General features: G+C 38.9%; 1 protein-coding gene across 2 annotated transcripts in view; it reads left to right on the plus strand.

Annotated features, from left to right (window-relative positions):
* The window catches only part of LOC124711396 (rabankyrin-5-like), a 122,438-nt gene that overhangs the window by 7,628 nt on the left and 93,927 nt on the right, over nt 1–20,883 (plus strand). Inside the window, exons 2-3 of one of the 2 annotated variants that reach the window (XM_047241449.1) lie at nt 6,972–7,139; nt 20,358–20,471. In XM_047241449.1, the coding sequence (XP_047097405.1) occupies nt 6,972–7,139; nt 20,358–20,471 (282 nt within the window). The remainder of the gene's footprint in view (nt 1–6,971; nt 7,140–20,357; nt 20,472–20,883) is intronic. The other variant, XM_047241450.1, reaches the window with a different exon arrangement.

The raw sequence follows: 20,883 nt of genomic DNA on the forward strand, positions 1-20,883 counted from the left end.
GTTCTTTATACAAGCACATAAGAAAACAAACAGACATAAAATACAGAAAAGTTACTGAAGATGAGTAGAACAGAAAAACAGTTCGCAAAAATGGTTGTAATGATTGGCCTAGAAACAGTCTACAATTAATTTCCCCTTCGGAGCCGTAAAAAAGACATTTCATTCACATGAAAATCTGTTAGGGTCACGTAACATATTATCATTCAGATACTTCCTGGAACCAAATTCTTGTCGTTCTCCTCTGTAATAAAACCTCTATCTCCATTAACATTTGATATCTTTTTGTGACAAAACTTGGTGTATGCCATGGTATCACTTTTCTTCCAGGTTGGTTGACAGTAGTGCAATAAGTTTTTGCATAGATAAGTAGATATTTTCCTTAGTAACTCAAAATCCCATTTTGGAACAATCCAGAACCAAGTCCATGAGCATCCCCCCCTCCCCCGCCTAATACAGAATGTAGACCACAGAGGCCAATACATTCTTGTGGAGCTAGACCAAAATTTTTTTTCGCAATGTTGTTGGAGCATTGCACAACTTGCTTACAGTAGCAACTTTCATGCCCTCCAATGCATTTTTAACTTTGTTGGGAATACTGAAATCACTCAAAAACCTTGAGTTAAAGTATTGTTGTATTTTCATAATTTGTATTGCATATTTTACCATGAGAAAAGGGTAGGTAAATTGGTAAGTGATGCACAGGCAGGACTATTAATTAGTTCTACCTGGATATAAAATATGAGAAATGTTTTAAATAAACCTACTTAAATAAAATTAGCCTTGTTAAAATGCCATCCAAATCTGTATTGTAGATGTTTCTTGTATATTTTTAAAAGTGACCAAAACGGGACTTACATGTGTGTCTACTTATGGCCACTAGCATGACCATAACAGGGAACCAAGACTAAATATGGATCTGTTAATGACCAAAAATGTTTAAAGGTATGTTTTTGGTTCATACCACATTTAACTTGTAAGAAATGAAACCATAATACTTAACCTTACATCCCAACAGATTGAATTTCTTCTGATGTTTTATTTCAATGTGTAGAATATGAAAAGCTTATTATGCATTCCGTAAAGAAAAACTCTATGACACTCGGCTTCTTTAAGATAGACCTTTTCGCAGAATTGTGAACCCAAACAAGGACAAACAAAGTAATGCTGCTGTATCTAATGAAATAGCAAATTTCGTGTTAATATATTATGCTATTGTAAGATTGGCTGGTATTCAAAGGAAGCTTAAAAATTCATTAATTACATCAAAGTGGCCACAAATGGAGTAATGGCCGAAACTGGAGCCTTGACTCATAAGTGCAAGCTAAGTAAGGAACCAATGCTGTAAAGTACTTTCTGTAAAAGCAAATTGGGATTCCATCCGGGTCTGGTGACCTATTTGTTTCCAACTCTTTCACTTACTTCTCTGTGTCAGGGGTGCCTGCTACTGTCTGCAGTGCTCTTTTCGCCATTGCTAGCCTGTTTTTGATATAATCATTGCTCCATCCATCATGGGTTATTTTGCTGCCTGGATAGCAGAATTCCTTAACTTCGTCTACTTTGTGATGCCCAGTTCAGATAATAAGTTTCTCACTGTTTACATTTCTGACACTTCTCATCACTTTAGTCCCTTTTTTTCCAATCTACTTTTAGTCCATATTCTGTCCTACTGGCCGATTTGTTCCATTCAGCAGATCTTGTAATTCTTCTTCACTTTCACTGAGGACAACAGCGTCTTCAGTGAATTTTATCATTGATATCCTTTCACTTTGAATTTTAATCCCACTCTTGAACCTTTCTTTTATTTCTATCATTGCTTCTTCAATTATATGTTGAACAGTAGGAGAAAAAGTTTACATCCTTGTTTTACAACCTATTTAGTCTGAGCACTTTGTTCTTGGTATTCCAGTCTTACTGCTTCCACTTGGTTCTTGTAAATATTGTGTTACCTGCCTTTCACTATAGCTTACCCCCTATTTTTCTCAGAATTTCAAACATAATGCACCATTTCACATCATCAAATGTTTTTTCTAGGTTGATAAATCTTATGAATGTGTATTGATTTTTCTTCAGCCTTGCTTCCATTATCAACCACGTCAAAAAGCCACTCTGGTGCCTTTACGTTTCCTAAAGCCAAACTGATGGTCATTAAACACATCCTCAATATTCTTTTCCATTCTTCTGTATATTATTATTGTCAGCAACATGGATGTTTGAGCTGTTAAGCCGATTGTGAGTTAATCCTCGCGCTTCAAGGCTGCAATCTTCAGATTTGTGTAGATGATATTTTTGTGAAAGTCTGATGGTATATCACCAGTCTCATACATTCTACCCACCAACATGAGTCGTCATTTTGTTGCTACTTCCACCAATGACTTAAGAAATTCTAATGGAATGTTATCTGTCCCTACTGTCTTATTTGATCTTAAGTCATCCAAAGCCCTTCTAAATTCCGACACGAATACTGGATTCCCTATCTCTTCTCTGCCAACTCCTGTTTCTCCTTCTTTCATGTCATCAGACAAGTCCTCCCCCTCATAGAGGCCTTCAGTGTACTCTTTCCACATATCCACTTCCTCCCCCTGCATTTAACAATGGAATTCCCATTGCACTCTTAATTTTATCGACCTCACAGTTAATTTCTCCAAAGATTGTTTTGACTTTACTGTGTGCTGAGTCAGGCCTTCCAACAAATATGTATTTAATCTCCCTCTTCCCTTCTGCCCCCTTTTCTTGCGACCATTTTTCCTTGGCATCCCTGCTCTTCCTGTTTGTTTCATCCCTTAGTGACTTGTAATTCTGTATTTCCCAGAACATTTTTGTACTTCCTTCTTTCATCGATCAACTGAGGCATTTCTTCTGTTGCCCATGGTTTCTTCACACTTACCTTCCTTGTACGTATGTTCTTCATTCCAGCTTCTCTGATTGCCCTTCTTAGAGATACCCATTCCTCTTCAAGTGAACTGCTCCCCCTGCGGGTCCGGGGGTTAGAATAGGCCCAAGGTATTCCGGCCTGTCGTAAGAGGTGACTAAAAGGAGTGTCACACGTTTTGGCCTTTATGTTATGGCCCCTGTACTGACTCCTTGAGCAGCCTACAAGCTATCAACTGGTGCTACCCTCGCCATCCTGTGGTAGCATCCATTCAAGAGATCATATATGCCCTGGAATGGTCCTGTAGTGTTTGTGTGGACCCCAAGACACATTGGAATCTCAGGCAACAAACTTCCCAACAAGCTGGCTTAGCAGGTTATGCAGAAACTGCTTCTGAAGATGGGCATCTCCGATACTGACCTGCATTCTGTCTTACGCCACAAGGTTTTTTGACTTTGGGAGACGGAATGGCATAACATTACGCACAACAAACTGTGTGTCATTACGGAGACTATGAATGTCTGGAGGTCTTCCGTGCGGTCCTCTTGCAGGGAATCAGTTGTCCTCTGCCGGCTCTGCATTGGCTATACATAGTTAATGCATGGTTACCTCCTCTGTCGCAAGGACCCGCCTCGATGTTGCTGTGGCTCACCAATGATGGTCATCCACCTCTTGCTGGACTGCCCACTTCTAGCCGCTCTGCGGTAGACTTTTAACTTTCCCAGCACCATACCTTTGGTCTTGGACAACAATGCCTCAACAGCAACTTTAGTCTTACATTTTATTCGTGAGGGTGGGTTTTATCATTTGATCAAAGTTTTAGCGCATGTCCTTTGCCTCTCTGTGTCCTCCACCCTAGTGCTTTGAGGGTGGAGGTTTTAATGTGTTGCAGAGTGGCTGGCTTCTCCTTTTTATTCTCACGGTCAGCCAGCCATTGTAATCTGCTTTCATGTTTTGATCTCTTCTACATGTTCCTTGCATCTCTGTGATTTTCTTGTCTGATTTTGTCCATTTTAGTGTTTGTTGCCCTTCTGCCTTTCTTGTGGTTTTCTCCTTTTTTCCACCTGTGTTTTGTAAGTCTCGATTATTTTACTCCCATCCTTGTGGAATTATTTTAATCGGAACGAGGGTCCGATGACATAGTAGTTTGGTCCCCCCCCCCCCCCCTCTTTTAAACCAACCAACCAAAAAAGAGAGATTGGAATTTCACATAATATTCTAGAGCCTAAAAAATAACAGTACACAGAGGCATTATGCCGTAGTGATTCAGGTATGTTCCTAACATACTAAAGGTTGTGTTTTCAAATCTCATCAGGTGCATCATTTTTTTTTAATATTTTCAAATCTGTGTAGCAGTGCTATAATATCTATATTATTATCCATTGATAATCTAATACGCTACTTGCGTTTATCTCTTCTTAAGCCTTTTATGCGAACTTGAGCCCAAACATCTTTGGTCTGGGGCTTCTTAGAAACACTGCTGTTTGATTTTTGTTGTTGCCTCTGTAGTTTTTGACCAAGAGAACAGCAATATCTAGTGTGTTTGACATCTATGTAGACTTGTAACCATTCTGCTTGTGCAGACCATTTACTGGTATGTACCATCTTGGAGGTTGCCTACATTTCATGCCCCGTTAAAGCAGTGATATCCACTGACAGTCCCTGACTCCCAGCTAAGGAGACCAGTGAACAAAAACCTGAACTGCTTAATACCATTGTCACAGGTCTGGAGTTTGTTACTCATGTGAAACAGAATTTGGACACTTTTAAATCGCACTTGCAACATTTGACCATTCTTAGTTACAATGAAATTGTTAATACCATGTTAAAATGTCAGGACAAAGGATAAGAAATTTTTAAAAATCCATTTTAACAAATAAATTAAATAAAAATAATGATCAAAAGCATGTTGATAAAGATTAAAGAATTTCATTGCACCTAACAAGATTCAAACCCACAACCTTCTGCACATCAGGAATGTGCCTTAACCACTATGCAACTACACTGCCCTGTGTACTACACTGATGCTCATAAATTAAGGATAATTGCAGAATGTGGTGCCACACAATGTGGCACTACACAAAACTGGTGCTAATAGCATAGGCACTTAGGGAACATACAAGACACAGGTCTGCAAGTCCACGGTGTTGGTGATAAGTTGAGAAAACTGCCCCAAAACACATGTAGTACACAACACCACAGTTTCCTGCGCATGTCCCTGACATCAATATGGGATATGATCACCATGCACACGTACACAGGCCACACAACGGGTTGGCATACTCAGGATTAGGTGGTCGAGCAGCTGCTGGGGTATAGCCTCCCATTCTTGCACCAGTGCCTGTCGGAGCTCCTGAAGTGTCCTAAGGGTTTGAAGATGTGCAGCAATACGTCGACTGGAGCATTCCAGATGTTCTTGATGGGGTATAGGTCTGGACGACAGGCAGGCCACTCCATTCGCCTGACATCTTCTGTTTCAAGGTACTCCTCCACGATGGCAGCTCAGTGGGGCCATGCGTTATTATCCATCGGGAGGAAGGTGGGACCCTGAAAAGGTGGACATACTGGTGCAAAATGATGTCCCGATACACTTGACCTGGTACGGTTACTCTGTCAAAGACATGCAGGGGTGTATGTGCACCAATCATAATCCCACCCCACACCATCAAACCATGACCTCGATACAGGTCCCTTTCAAGGACACTAAGGCATTGGTATCTGGTTCCTGGTTCACGTCTGATGAAAACCCGGCGAGAATCACTGTTCAGACTGTACCTGGACTTGTCCATGAACATAACCTGGGACCACTGTTCCAATGACCATGTACTGTGTTCTTGCCAGCGGGCTTTAAAGGCTCTCCTGTGGCCAGGGGTCAGTGGAATGCACCTTGCAGGTCTCCAGGTGAATGAACCATGTCTGCCCACTCGTCTGTAGACTGTGTGTCTGGAGACAGTTGTTCCAGTGGCTGCAGTAAGGTCCAGAGCAAGGCTACCTGCAGTACTCCGTGGCCATCTGCGTGCACTGATGATGAGATATCGGTCTTCTTGTGGTGTTGTACACTGTGGACGTCTTGTACTGTAGCGCCTGGACACATTTCCTGTCTGCTGGAATCAATGCCATAATATTGAGATCACACTTTGTGGCACACGGAAGGCCCATGCTACGACCTGATGTGTTTGACCAGCCGCCAGTTGCCCTTGTATTCTACCCCTCATAACGTCATCAGTATGTGTCCTTTGAGCCATTAGCACGTCTGAAAACATATGCACACTTACTCGCTACACCGCATTCTGACACGCACCAACAAACCTCTGCGTATGTGGACTGCTGCCAGTGCCAACATGCGATGACCGCAGGTCACCCGCAAACCACCCACCAGAGCGTTGTTTTACCATGTATGAGCATTATCCTTAATTTATGAGTGTGAGTGTACTATCATTTTTAGACCATTATGCACTTTTTCCCAGTTACTTGTGAATAATGGCCCACAAAGGTGAATGGCTGTAGGATGGTTTCAAAAATTACGGGTGGTTTCAAAAATTACGGATGGTTTCAAAAATTACGGATGGTTTCAAAAATTACGGATGGTTTCAAAAATTACGAATGGTTTCAAAAATTATGAATGGTTTCAAAAATTACGAATGGTTTCAAAAATTTGATCTCTTTCCAGGGGCCTCTCCAAACAACATTGCTGGTCAGTACTTACATTCAGAAGGTTAAACATGCTCTAGGTGTACTGCCAATTAACACACACAAAAGTAAGCTGCCTACCTTTCAGAACTAATAGTCCCTTCATCAGAGGGAGAGGGGAATTGGTTGGGGGAGGCTAAAAAGGAAGGGTGGGTCACTCAGACCCCAGGACAAGAGTGACCCACCTGTAGTGAGGATGGGGTAGACAAAGGTCAAGGTGAGGTGACAGGGAAATTGCAGCAAAAATTGTTGACATTGCTTTTATGTTGTTCTTATTATTGAATATTTTAAGATTATATTTAATTCGAATTATTACTTAGCAGTTTTTGAAGAAATTATACAATTTTTCATTATTCTTCCAGTTAAATGAATCATTGGTATTAATTACTTAAGTGAGTTTTTTTCTGTGTAGCACTCAAAAGAATGAAACTCCTCTTCAGTTTGCAAACCAGAGTCAACTGACTGATGCAGTAGAATCTCTTTGTAGTGTTGACATGTCTTTGCCAGACACCAGCAGAAATTGTCCATTTCAGTCACCACCTGCAACTGGACAGGATGACATTACTTCTGTTCTTGTTGGGTATGTGTAATACATAGTTATGTTTCTGTACACTTCCCAGCCTTAAGAATTTAGTGGATAGTTAGCTTATTTAAATAGTAACCAAAATACACTTTGACAGATTGCTCTAAAAATCCTTTCTTAGCTGGTAAGCTACCCACGCTCAAAAATAATGTAGATGGTGTATTGGGAGGACATGCTTGCAACCATTTCAGAATGAATTATATAAATATCCTTCCTAAGTCTCCTTACATTTTTATATTTTTGTAACTCACAAATATTTTCCTCTAAATTTTCTAAGCCTTTGATCTGTAAAAGCACAGAAAAATATTAAAATTTGACTTGGACACATAAAATGTCTGATCAGATCACAAGTTTCAAGAGCAGGTTCCCATCTCCCAGTAATATATGAAAGAATCTAAACAATGGTTAATAATTTAAAAAAATAAATTGAGAAACATTAAAACTGTATCAGTTGATGTTTAGTCCTACTCGTACTCTGCTAGCACCACCGAACCCACACACTTGTTTCCTTCTGCATGTCATCTCTTCCATCGGCTGACATATCAGCATCATGTTACATGCTCTGCTGTTTGTTTACTGGAAAAATTTTATTAGCATCCTGGTGCACCTGTGATGCTAGTGTATATTATGAGCATTACGGTCATTCGTAATTGGTTCTTGGCATGTAAGCACCCAAAATAGAATCGGCCTTTAGAAGCATAGTGGGCAGGGCACTTAAAAAGTTCCAGTGCGCAAGAAGGCTGGGAAGGTGTAACAAGGCATAATGTCATAGCCAGAGCAAACCATTACTAGGATAATGTCGTAAAAAGGCTGCTGCAGAAAGGAATGGGCATAAGATGAAAAGGGTGACAGGATCAAGATCTTGGATTATATATCAAAATAATCAGCAACCAGTTGCATAAAAGAAATTTTATTTCTTTTATCGGTTTCAGGTGCTTATTGCCCTTCTTCAGGAGCTTATAGTCATAATGTTATTTGTGAGTGTCAACAGTAAGATGCATGCAGCATTTTGCTATGGTCGTGTGGTTCATAGTGCCTGTACAAAAGTGGTATAAAAAATAAGCCAAAATCTACTTTTTTACACTATTTTTGTACTGGTGCTATGAACTAAAAGACCACAGAAATATGCTGCATGCATATTTTTGTTGGCACTCACAAATAACGTGATTGTTATAATCTTCTGAAGAGGGGCACTAAGTACTGGAACCAATGAAAGAAATAACATTTCTTTTATGCAGCTGGTTGCTGATTATTATGATATACATGTGGTTACAGTTGCTGGAGATTGGTAAAATGTTAATCTTGAAGTATGACATACAATTTGGAAACTGGTCTCACTTGAAGAATGAAAATATTCTTACATGACGATGACAGCAAGAATATTTTAACTTGTCAAGTAACGAGTGTCTCAAATATCTTCTTTAGAATCTTTGCAAGATGTTATAATAAACTATCTCACGCCTTGAGATGATAATACAATAAGCATCACTGCAGTTGAGGAATGGAAAAAAGTGATTGTTACGTGCCACCTACATACATACTTCGTAAACCACAAACCAGCAATCTCCATGACATTTTTTTGCAACAAGATAACACAAGAGCACACACTGCTCCTGCTATCCTTATCTACCCACGATATACAGAGGGTGTGACTCTTGCCTTGATCTGCATCTTCTCCATCTCTCTCACCCATTGAAAACATGTGGTGATGGCCTGTCAAGAGACTGCAGTGCCACCATTCACAAGCCACTATGACTGATAAACTCCACAGGGTTCATAGAATGACATACCAGTATCTCTCATCCAAGCTTATTTCATTTGTTGACTAACCTGGTGAGGCATTGTTGCTGCTAAAGGTGGCAGTGCTTTGATCTAAATTACGAGGGCAAATCAGATAATCTAGGCCCCCATTTTTTTAGCCAAATTACAGCTGTAAATGAGAACTCAACATGTCCATTCCCAACGCTGGACCTTTCTTGGTTATGCCGGCGTTATCTGCTGGTAGTCCCATCGCACGGCGCTGTTGCCAGTTGTTAAATATGGTGGTTGTGTTCCACGCATCCACTGCATTAGAGCAACAGTGTGATTCGTTTTCTATGGAGCAAGGGACGAATGCCATCAAGATGTACAGGAAAATGCAGCCCACATATGGGGAAAACTGTCTCACTTTGAGAACTGTGAGGTGGTGGTGATGTGAGTTTGACAAAGGCTGTGAAGTTTTGCATGGCAATGAGCAGCTGGGGAGGCCATGTTCATTGCTGCCTGATGACATTTGCCACGTGGGTGCAATGGTGAAAGCAGATTGGCATGTGCACATCACAGCCATTTCCTGGAAGTTGGCATATCATGTGGGAGTGCTTACAACATCGTTAACAGGTGCTTAGGGTACTGGAAGGTTTCATGTCGGTGGGTGCCTAAGCAGTTTGATGACATGATGAAAGGCAAGTGAATGAGGTCTTCACCAAATCATCTGGAACATTACACCAGGGAGGATGAAGGTTTCCTGGACCACATTGTTACTGGCAGTGAAATGCTGGAATCAAAGCAGCAGAGTATGGTGTAAAAACTTCCGGGTTCACCCATGATGAAAAAATTCTGTTAGCACCATCTACTGCGAAAGTTATTTTAATGACCTTCTGGGATAGCTGTGGACCGCTCCTGTTGAATTTCGTACAAGGTGCAACCATCAATCTCGACAGTTATTGTTCCCCAAGTCATGTCTGAAGGCTGTCATCATGCAAAGGCACTGAGGGATTCTCAATGTGGAGAGTGTGATTCTGCTGCATGACAGTGCAAGACTGCATGTGGCAATCAAAACTGTTGAAAAGCTCTGGGCATCTTACTGCGAAATATGGGACCACCCAACATACAGTCCAGACCTCGCCTCCTAGTAATTTCCATGTTTTCAGATGGCTGAAGGAGTTACTGGCAGGACCGCAATTCACAGGTAACAATGAAGCCAAGACAGCAGTCCAATGGTGATTCCATAGACAGCAGGATGAATTCTACAGCAGGGGCATTTCAAATTTAGTGCTGCCATCAGACAAATATGTGAACTGTTGTGGGGACTATGTGGAAAAATAGTGTAAGCTATGTAGAATAGAATGTATATTTGTCATTACTTGTATGTTTGCTTTGGCTAATAAAAAATAGGGGCAAAGACCTTGTGATTTACCTTTGTACACACTCTGTGTACCCCAAATCCATAAACATTATAAAAATGGTTGCTGGCACATTAATAATCAGTGTAACTACCACAACACTGAATGCTAGCATGTAAACATGTATGCATTGTGTCATGCAGGTGCCGAATGTCAGTTTGTGGGGTGGAGTTCCGTGCCTGTTGCACTTTGTTGGTCAATATGTGGACAGTTAATGCTGGGTATCCAATAACATTGTAGTATGTCCTGTCTACTCACCAAGCAGTGAAGGAGAATAAGCATATAAAGATATTGACATTTGCAAGCTTTTGGAGCCAATTTCTCCTCCTCTTGGCAACTGGATGATGGGGAAGGAAGAAGGGTGAAGGAAAAGGACTGGTGAGGTGTAGGAAATGATGAGAGTTTGGAAAAACCATCCAGAACCCCAGGTCAGGGAAGTTTTACCCGATAGGATGAGAAGAAAAGAAGACTGATTTTTGGGACTGCACCAGACAAGATTTAAAAACATGAGAGCTTAAAGGTGGAAGATAGGATAAGACACAAGACAGAGATCACTTCAGAACAGGACACTTGAGTTAATAAGAATGGAAAGCTAAATGCATTATATATGGTACAGATGGAGGGGAACAGACAGATCAGGATATTAAAGATATAGAAAACTAAAAGGGAGTGAAGAGGGGAATAGCTATTGAGAAGAAATGCTGAGACTGAAGAAACTAACATAAATGGGTGGTGATATGTGGGTACATATGACAAGTCTTACAGTGAGGATGGACACAGAAGTAGGAACCACATGGTAGGAAAACAGGTGCAGGAGCAGCATAGGACCGGAAAAGGATAATGCAAAGCTTGGGTGGGTGATGAAAGGCTATTCTAGGTGAGGTGGGCAAAATGTCAGGCAGAGTGGACCTCATTTCAGGGCATGATTTTATGAAGTCGTAGCCTTGTCAAAGTAGCTGATTAAGATTATGAGAAGGAAAGTTGCTACTCACCAAATAGCAGAAATGCTGAGTCACAGATAGGAACAACAAAAAGATTCTCATAATTATAGCTTTCGGCCATTAAGGCCTTCGTCAACAATAGACATACTGTTGTTTCAGTTGCCTGAGACTGCAGTCGCGCTTGTCTGCAAGGCTGTGGGGGAGGGGACATTTGATATGGAAAGAATGGCAATTGTTGAAATGTAAATACTGTTTGATAGTAGGTTTAATGTGAACAGAAGTTTGTGTATATTATCGTGAATTGCAGGAAACCACAACCAAAAGCTCACATTTTTATATAAAGGCAACAAACACTGCTCTTGCTGTAGAAAGTCTGTTAAAAAATGACTGGTTTCACACTAGTTTAGGTGTGTCCTCAGGCAATCTAAACAATGATTAGAAAGGAAGTATTTTACAATTTTTCTTTTTTCCTTGGCTTGGTCAATACTGTTTAGAGTCATAGAGTAGACTGACATAATTGTATCTACAAAATTATTAAACATTTTTCCTGAAGCATCTCCCCTTCCTTCTTGTCATCAATTAAATTAAAAGCATTTGTCAAATATGTAAAACAGGGTGTCACTAAACAAAAATAAAACAACTATTTGATTCAGAGAGAGTGAAATAAGCACTTCAATATTTACAAAATTGCATTTAAGCACCAATAAAAAATTCTATAATATCAGCTGGAGTAGATGTGGGCTCAGCCATAAGGAACACTGAACGAATTACAGCCCTGTGCAAGCAGCTATGAGGAAAACTGCATCGGCTGTGGTATCCAGAAACCTGCAAGATGATGCTAGAGAAAGTGTGGATAGTGAACTGAATGGCAAAGTGTGTAAGAGGGGGATGTGCTGTACCTAAAACAAATTACAATTTAAATCAACAATTGATATAAAACATGGACAAGGCATGGATAGAAAACTAACTTCCAGCATGCTAGAATAATTGCTGCAGATCAACAACTTCTGTTAATCAGTACAATGGAAAACCAGCCAAAGTTAAAACTTTCACTTTATCTGTATGTGCTGTAACTGTTCATTTGTGTTTCATAATATGTATGCATTTATCTTGACATGGTTCTTGTATTTTTGATAATATCATTTTGACTATCTGGATGATTTGAAAATGAGTCCCAGTCTGAAACTAGTCGTCGAGTAAATACAAAAGAGTGAAGTTCACACCTTTGGCTGGGTTTCTGTTGTACTAATCCCATATTATGCAGACTACTAATATTTTTAATGGATATTATTCCATGCATTGTGAGAACCAACGGAAAATTTATAAACAGTAAAAGTTTTTACTTGCCACAAAATTCTCATTGAAAACTCTAACAGGGGCAGTCAAAATTTCCTAAAATATTCCTATGTCTCAGTTCTCTCTAGACATTCAAGATGAGCTCAGGTGATATCCGTAATGCTCAAAAAATTGCTCTCTCTTCTAAAATATTATGGTTCTTAATCTTATTCTCCAAATATATGATCTGCATACTGTCATGTACATCTGTGATCTGAAGTCCTGTGTCACACAAATGCCCACTTGGTGCTGGTTGTGAATTTGTGTAATTAGTGTTCTATTTAAACAGAGCTGAAAAACTTCTGCCAGATTGGCCAATATATGTGGCATCATATTGCTGAGAAAAGAAGTAGTAGTTACCCATTGACTTAAACCTATCAGGAAGCCTAATTTCCATGTGCCTAAATTTTTGGCTATTGTTAGGAAAATAAAAAGCCAGGGTTAGGTTTTTGAAACCAGGCATTTGCCTATTCTATCAGACGTATCTCCAAAGAAAGGAATCCTGTGGTACTTTTTTTGTTGTGGGATCTGTGTTATAGGTTGTGATAAGAGAGATGAAGTCATTGAATGGGATAAAAGTTGTGCCACATTGTGATTCCTATTTAGCCTTCATACTACGCCTCTGTTAATGTTATGTACAAAACCATTGTCATAACTATTCTAGGCGGCTATAAATTGTATTGCCCGAAACTCGTGTTCAAAAGCTTCGGTAGATAATGGAATACTAAGCAGCCTGTGCAGAAGTGCTCTGAATGTCTCCCTCTTATACTGTGTTGGGTGATTATATGTGCTATGTATACCTACATCAGAAGTCGTAGGCTTTTTATAACATCATATTCAACCAAGTTATTTCACTCCATTCCATAGTGAACTAAATTATGTCTTGTATTTTGTTTAATTCCTCCAGAAAGTTATCATGTTCCTGAAGTGAGCCAGTATCTAATAAGGTAATGTTATCAGTGTACCGTGCCCACATCACTATTTTTTCAGAAAATAATTTAAGATTTTCCATCATACTATTTTTGAACATAGTCATGCATATGTTAGCAAAGCAATGGGATAATGAAGAACCCATTGCAAGATCCTGTTTCTGTATGTATCTGATGACTCTGAATTTGAAATAAATGAAGTAAAAAACTAGTTTGATGAAATGGAGTACTTCATTGATGTCCCGGGGTCTTCTGCTATGCTCAATAAGATTCCTACTTATTATTTGATGCAGCTGGTCAGTCTGGATGCTGGAATGCATGTTCTTCATCAGAGGCCAGTGAAGTGCCCACAAGGATGGAAAGGTCAGAAAGTTTTCTTTTTTAATGAGGTTATCTCTTGTGGAAATATTAAAATTCATGGGTGTTTGAAATACTTATGTAAATAATCTGACAGTAGCAACTCCAAAAGATATCCAGGCCCAGTTTGGGCATTCATTATAGGATTGATTGGAAAATTATCCTTGTGTAGCTTTATGATGCCCTTTAGTCTAGGTGCTGTAGGATTTATAGTAATAATTGACCTTTTTTTCAAATGTATTGGGAAAAAATTTTCTGTCACCTTCAGTGTCTTCTTAATGCTAGCTACATATTTTGCAGTTGTGTCATATTTAATTGTTATTTACCTCAGTAAACTGCTTAACTTTATGAACATATTGATCTGATTACTGCAGACTTTAATTTTTCTATCTGTATGGTACAGCTTTATTATCCTTAAATTTTTTATTTTTTTTCTGCAAGGTACAGCCAAAAATCTAGACACAAGAAAAGTATGCTTTGTGATAGGTTGAAGTTATAGGATGTCTACTGCATCTCTTGTTAGCAGTGTGACACCAAATAGCTCCTTGATCTAATTTTCAACAACAAATTTTGCTAGAGCCGTCTAGCTGAGTTTTCGGGTACCACTGTCAATGCAGTTTTCCTCATAGCTGCTCACATAGGGCTCCATCTAGTTCAGTGTTCCTTACGGCCCCAATAACAGTATTCACTAAGCCTGTGAAAAAAAAAAAATTGTACAATACTTCCTTTCTAATCACTATTGAGATCATCTGAGGACCTGCCTGAGCTGAGATGAAACTGGTCATGATTTTAACAAACTTTCTACAGCCAGAGTGGTGTTTGTCACTTTATATAAAAATAGGAAATTGAGGATGGGGTCAACATCAAGAAAAGTGGCAGAAGTTTTTCAGTTCAGTTTAAAGGTCATCCCAACTGCACGAATTCACAATCAGCACTAAGTGTTCGTTTACGCGACACAGGACATCGGATCATGGACATACACAAGAGTATGCAGATCATATATTTGGAGAATAATGGTAACAGCCTTAATATTTTAGAAAAGACAGATTTTACAAGTCTTACAAAACTGAGACATAGGAATATTTTAGGAACTTTTGAGTGCCTTTCCAGATAGCCCCTTGATCTAATTTTCAACAACAAATTTTGCTGTGAGTAAAAACTTTTACTGTTTATAAGTTCTCCACTGGTTCTCACAATGCATGGAATAATAACCATTAAAATATTAGTAGTTTATTGTACAGGAGTAACAGTATTGGTTTTTTACCCACACATCGTCTCTGTTTTATATCACTTGCTGATGTAAATTGTAATTTATTTTATGTATGGAACCTCCCCCTCTTTTGAGCTTCGCCATTCGGTGCACTACCCACACTTTCTCTAGAGCCACTTTGCTGAGTTTTCGGATACCGCTGCCAATGCAGTTTTCCCCATAGTTGCTCACATAGGGCTCTAATTAGTTAAGTGTTCCTCATGGCCCCCGTAACAGTATTCACTAAGCCTGTGAGAAAAGAAAAACTGTAAAATACTTCCTTTCTAATCACTGATTAGATCAGTGGTAAAGTTGAGGAATCTTGGTCTGGTAAATTACAGGAGGGTACCATTCTAGAGCGCTTCTCACAAATTTTGGAAAATGTGACTGGTGAAAGAGCTACAGTTATTAGTATGTGTCTCACCTTCCTTGTTTAGGGGTTTAACAGTGGTGTATTTCAACCTCCCTCTAAAAATGCACTAAGCTAATAGGTACAGCATACAGCAAAAGTCAGTTAACCAAAACTGCAATATAGTATTTTGTGGCTTTAATGGTTTGTAGAAAGTAATTTGCCAATTGAAATTGCTCAAACTGTCCTCCATTGTTACCTAGACATTTAACACGTTGTTTAAACATTGATTTGTGTGTCTTGTCACATAACTTCCCATTTTTAACAGATGTTTTCAAATTCTTTTTTGATTGGGTCCCATAAATGCTATAGATTTAATGGTTTTGTAGTGAAAACATGGTGTTTCAATACTTCCCACACTGAAAAATCATGTGTGTTAGATCCAGTGATCTTGGAGGACCTTGCTTTCCTATCCACTCTTAAAAACTGTCATCCAAAAATGCACAAACTTGTGAACTGCAATGTGGTACAGATCCCCTTGCTACCAAAAAGTCTTTTTTTGCACAGTTTAAAGCACAGGAGTATTGACTAGTCCAAAACAACTTCCCATAAGATTTGAAGATACTGTTCAGAAGTCCCAGTCCCTTGGAAAAAATAAGGGCCTGTGACTCCTGTGCTGCATATATTAGCCCAAAACTGAACTCCAGAAACATTTATCTTGTTCAATAACAAATTGTGGATATTAAGAATGCTCTTCCATCTTTTTGCTTCATCATACCATTGGATTGTTTTGTGAGTTGGGATATTCTTCTTAAACTCCGTTCAGAAAATTGTATTTTCTTAGAAGCTCTTCTTGCAGATATCTTGGGTGACTGAGTACCTGTGCAACAAGCTAATGAAGCTAATAATTTTCTTCTATAGTTAGTAATTTTGCTTGGCCACTGCGTGGCATGTCAGTGACAGATATTGCCTCCTCTTCCCTTATTAGTTCTGTTAAGTAAGATGCTAGAATGTAAACTTCTATATTCAACTCCTCTAACTCTGCAGTATGTTGAGTTCAGATACAGAGGTTATCTTTTCAGAGCTCTTAATTTTCCAGATGGACAAGAAGCTCTTCTACCATATCACTCAGTCCAAAATAAGCTAACCTTGCTTTTCAGTGCATTCTTAAACTTTTTGTGTGTGTCTTCTGTTATTACAACTTATTTTACAGAACCCTGACTCACCTAAAAGATATACCTCCGACAGCAGTAACCACAGGGATCTTGTTCAGGTGTGGGGAATGTGTAGCATATTCCTATGTTACAATTGTAGCAGCAGGCACTGCACTCACGAGATTTCATTTCAGTCAGCAGCAACCTTTTCAACTCCATGTTCACAAGACTCGTGGAAGTGTTGATGAAAGGATGGTCATAGCACTGTAGAACCTCAATAAAACTCACACTTGTGTGTAATGTTACTACTCCTATTCTATCCAGGTCACCCCTAAAGTTGTAATTTTGTGTTTAGCCAGTCGGTTCCATACTCCATCTTGTATGATCACCTGATCCTCTTTGTAAAAATCCTTATACAAATTTCATATGTCCTCAATCATCTGGCTAAGACTAACACTTAGTGTACCAATTCTCGTGACTTGGTACCCTGCTCTTAATTTGTCTTGTACCATATGGTATACACCCTTTCATGGCTACTACCTAGCAACAACAGTCGTTTCTTTCTAATGTCTTTTGTTACCAACCTATACGTAGTTTCTGCCTAGAAATCTGCTGCAGCTTACCTTGACCTACAGCTGGATGAGGTGCTTCCCTTGCTACTTGACTAACACGTCAAACTTACTGGATACTAGAAACTCAAATGTAGAAGAAGAACTCTTCATCTTTCACTCATTGCTTGTTACCTAACCCAGTTCTTACAGTTGTCTAGTTAAAATCACCCTAATCTAATTCAGCTTGAAAGCATACCATTCTGTGGGACAGCCTCATTGCATTCCTCATTCAGTTCTCCTCTACAAATGATAAATGGAACTCCAGCCCACAATATTCACATCACTCCCGTATGATTGCCATGCACCACCAACCACGATTATTATGCATTAAAACAACAAAATCACTTGATACACTTTACAATACAGGAATTTTTGCTACATATGAGTTGCAAAAATTAGGGCTACAAGTTGGTGCTTAAAGTGTATACTGTAATGCAAAAAGCTAGTTAAGAGTGTGGTTTGACAAATATGGTAAATTTTCATGAAAAAATGGAACATTTTTGTTGCACTGTTTTGGTTGGTAAGCTTGATTATTCCAAGGATTGTATAAATAATTTCAAAAATGTATAGCATACAGTCCCTTGTTGACATCTTTCTGAATTGGTCAGTGCGCTGACTGTGATTGAAAGTAGAGAAAACAGTTTCTTGTTGTTACTAAACATTTTAATTTGAAGGTTTGGACGGTCACACAAATCAAAACAGAATTAGATGAATTTCATGTGGACTCTGCACCATCATTGAAGACTGTTTACTTCTGGAAAAATGAATGTAAATGTGCTCAGACAAGCACCTAAGATGAAGCACACTCTAGCTGTCCAATTGAGGCCACCACAGTGGAAACCATTGGCAAAATCCATGATATGGTAATGCAAGGCTGCCAAATAAAAATTTGAGATATTGCTGAGGCTTTAAGCATCTCAACAGAGGGAGTGCATGATGTCCTGCATGGAGTATTGGCTATGAAAAAGCTGTTTCTGACTGCATACAGTTGATCAAAAGAGAATCTGGCACAGCATTTCAGCATAATGCTTGATGATGTTTAATCACAATCCACAAGACCTTTTGCACCAATTTGTAATTGTTGATGAAACCTGGATCCATCATAACACACCAGAGTCAAAACGGCAGTCAAAACAATGTACAAAGGCTGGTGGAAATGGTCCAATGAAGGCAAGGCCATTTTTTTTGGCTAGTAAGGCGATGGCCACTGTTTTCTTAGGATTCCCAAGGAATAATCCTCATCGATTACTTGGAAAAAGACAAAACCATAAATAGACTCCCTTATGCTTCATTGTTGGATCATTTGAAATTTGTGTTGGCTGAAAAAAGACCAAGGTTGACATGCAGAAAAATGCTTTTTTCCCAGGATAATGCACTATCCCACACACCAGAGATAAAAATGGTGAAAGTGCATGAACTGGGCTTTGAATTGGTTCCTTATCCTCCCTGCTCACCAGACTTACCACCAAGTGCCTTCTTCCTCTTGCCTAACATGAAACTTTGGCTTGGTGTGAAGAAATTTTCATCAAATAAGGAAGTTATTAGTTGCAGTCCATGAGTATTTTGCAGAGTTTGACAGAATCAATTTTTCCAATGGGTTGGAAAAGCTGGAGGATTGCAACACAAAGTGTATGTCACTCAAAGGAGACTGTTGAGAAGTAAGCTGAGTTCTTAATGAAACAAACATCTTTTTTTGCTTTGTTTCTATAAGTAATGAAACTAGTAAGAAGGCATCAGTCTTCGTGCAGCCGCTCGAGCAACAGCATTGGTCCGCTCACACAGAAGATGCCACAATGTTATAGGAGAAGAAGAAGGCGTACCCACCTTACAGTTTATAAAGCAATAGACAATATTGCTATTAATACCTCCAACTATGTAGGTGCATAAGTCATCCTGCATGGTCCATTAGTGTTCTGTGGTGGAGTTCTCAACTTTACTATTAGCAACAGTGATACCCTGCAGCTAGGTAACAGATGGGTAATCGTAGCCCTCATACGTGGGCCTAAAGCTGATAAAGTTCCAGGGCTGGAAAGTTTTAACAGCCGTGACGTCACTGCATACCGGACACTTCACATCGCAGAGGTCTACGATAGAGACATGGGTAAATCATATTACCTGCCGTTCATGCCTTTTGTTCTGATGATCAGGAATCATTGTAAAATAAATGTAAAAAAATTAAACTTGTTGGTGATCTCACCCATTATTAGAGGAAGTAAATAAAATCTTTGAAACACAAAGTGTATGTCACTCAAAGGAGACTGTTGAGAAGTAAGCTGAGCTCTTAACAAAACAAACATCTCTTTTTGCTTTTTCACCGTACTTATCAAACCACTCTCATATTTTAACCTAAGACAAGAACTTGACACTTCCATAGTTGGAGTTGTATTAATTAAATTATTTACAATGAAATTTATCTTTTAGTCACCAGTTACTGCAAGTGTTTCCAGAATGAGATTTTCACTCTGCAGCGGAGTGTGCGCTGATATGAGACTTCCTGGCAGTTTAAAACTGTGTGCCGGACCGAGACTCGAACTCGGGACCTTTGCCTTTCACGGGCAAGTGTTGTTTGATATTTGACAATGTTTGCTATAGCAAGATACAGCTTGCCTCACATGAAGTGATTTTTTGTAATAATTTATATACAAAATCTCTGGTCACAACATTTTCAATTGCTCAGATTGAAATTGTATGTTTTAACAGTTACTGATTGCTGACAACAAACTTTGTATGTTAGGCATAGATGTAAATCCAGTACTGAAAACTAGAAATGTATTTAAATAAGACTGTATGCTAAATGAATGTGAGATTCATTTAATCTTATTGACTAAACATTACTGTAAGCAAAGTAAAACACTTTTACAGTTTTATTTAAAAGAACAGCTTCTATTGTACCATTTTGATTGAAGTAGGTGCAGTCTCAGAGCATCTCATGTTGGTCACTAATTCCTGATGTTAAAAGCCAGTATTCCTCATTTGTTCAAATTAACATGCTAGATAATTTTTTGAACATTCATTTCTATCACATAGCAACTGAAATTACTCCCAAACTGGCTATGAGCATTTATATAAAGAGCAGTTATTTATATGCTTATGAACTAATGACAATACTGTTCATAACCTCTATTACAGAAATGGAGCAGACACTGATTCATTGTCTGAAAGACCAAAAGATTCCTACCAGACATTACATCACAGTTCCATTGATGATGACAATGAATCTGTATCTGAGTTTCTTGTGCAAAGGTAAATAACTTTTATAATTATCTCCTCTTCTGCCGATACTTATGTATGGGATTGATGCTAAAAGCTGTAATTTTAGCTACTGTGGGAGTTATCCTTCTCATGCCAAGTGCCACAACCCTATAGACAGATCACATCAAACTGAATTAAAATTACACTATTTTGCTTTCATGAACAAAAATTATGATAAATCAGATTATAGTCTTTTCATTTTGTCTTGTAGCATAAAACAGAAACCGGGTTAGTCTAGCGTCAAGCCATTATTTACACCCGTTGCTATTTGTTTCTTTCTTCTTCTAGCAAAAAATGACTCTTGTCAATGTGCCACTTCTTATCACTCACCACATTGTCCAAGGGGTGGAACTGGCAGGGTATATTGTTTTGATAGGAATGATAGCATTACATTGCATTGACA

This window comes from Schistocerca piceifrons, chromosome 8 (assembly GCF_021461385.2).
Source record: "Schistocerca piceifrons isolate TAMUIC-IGC-003096 chromosome 8, iqSchPice1.1, whole genome shotgun sequence".
Lineage (NCBI taxonomy): Eukaryota > Metazoa > Arthropoda > Insecta > Orthoptera > Acrididae > Schistocerca > Schistocerca piceifrons.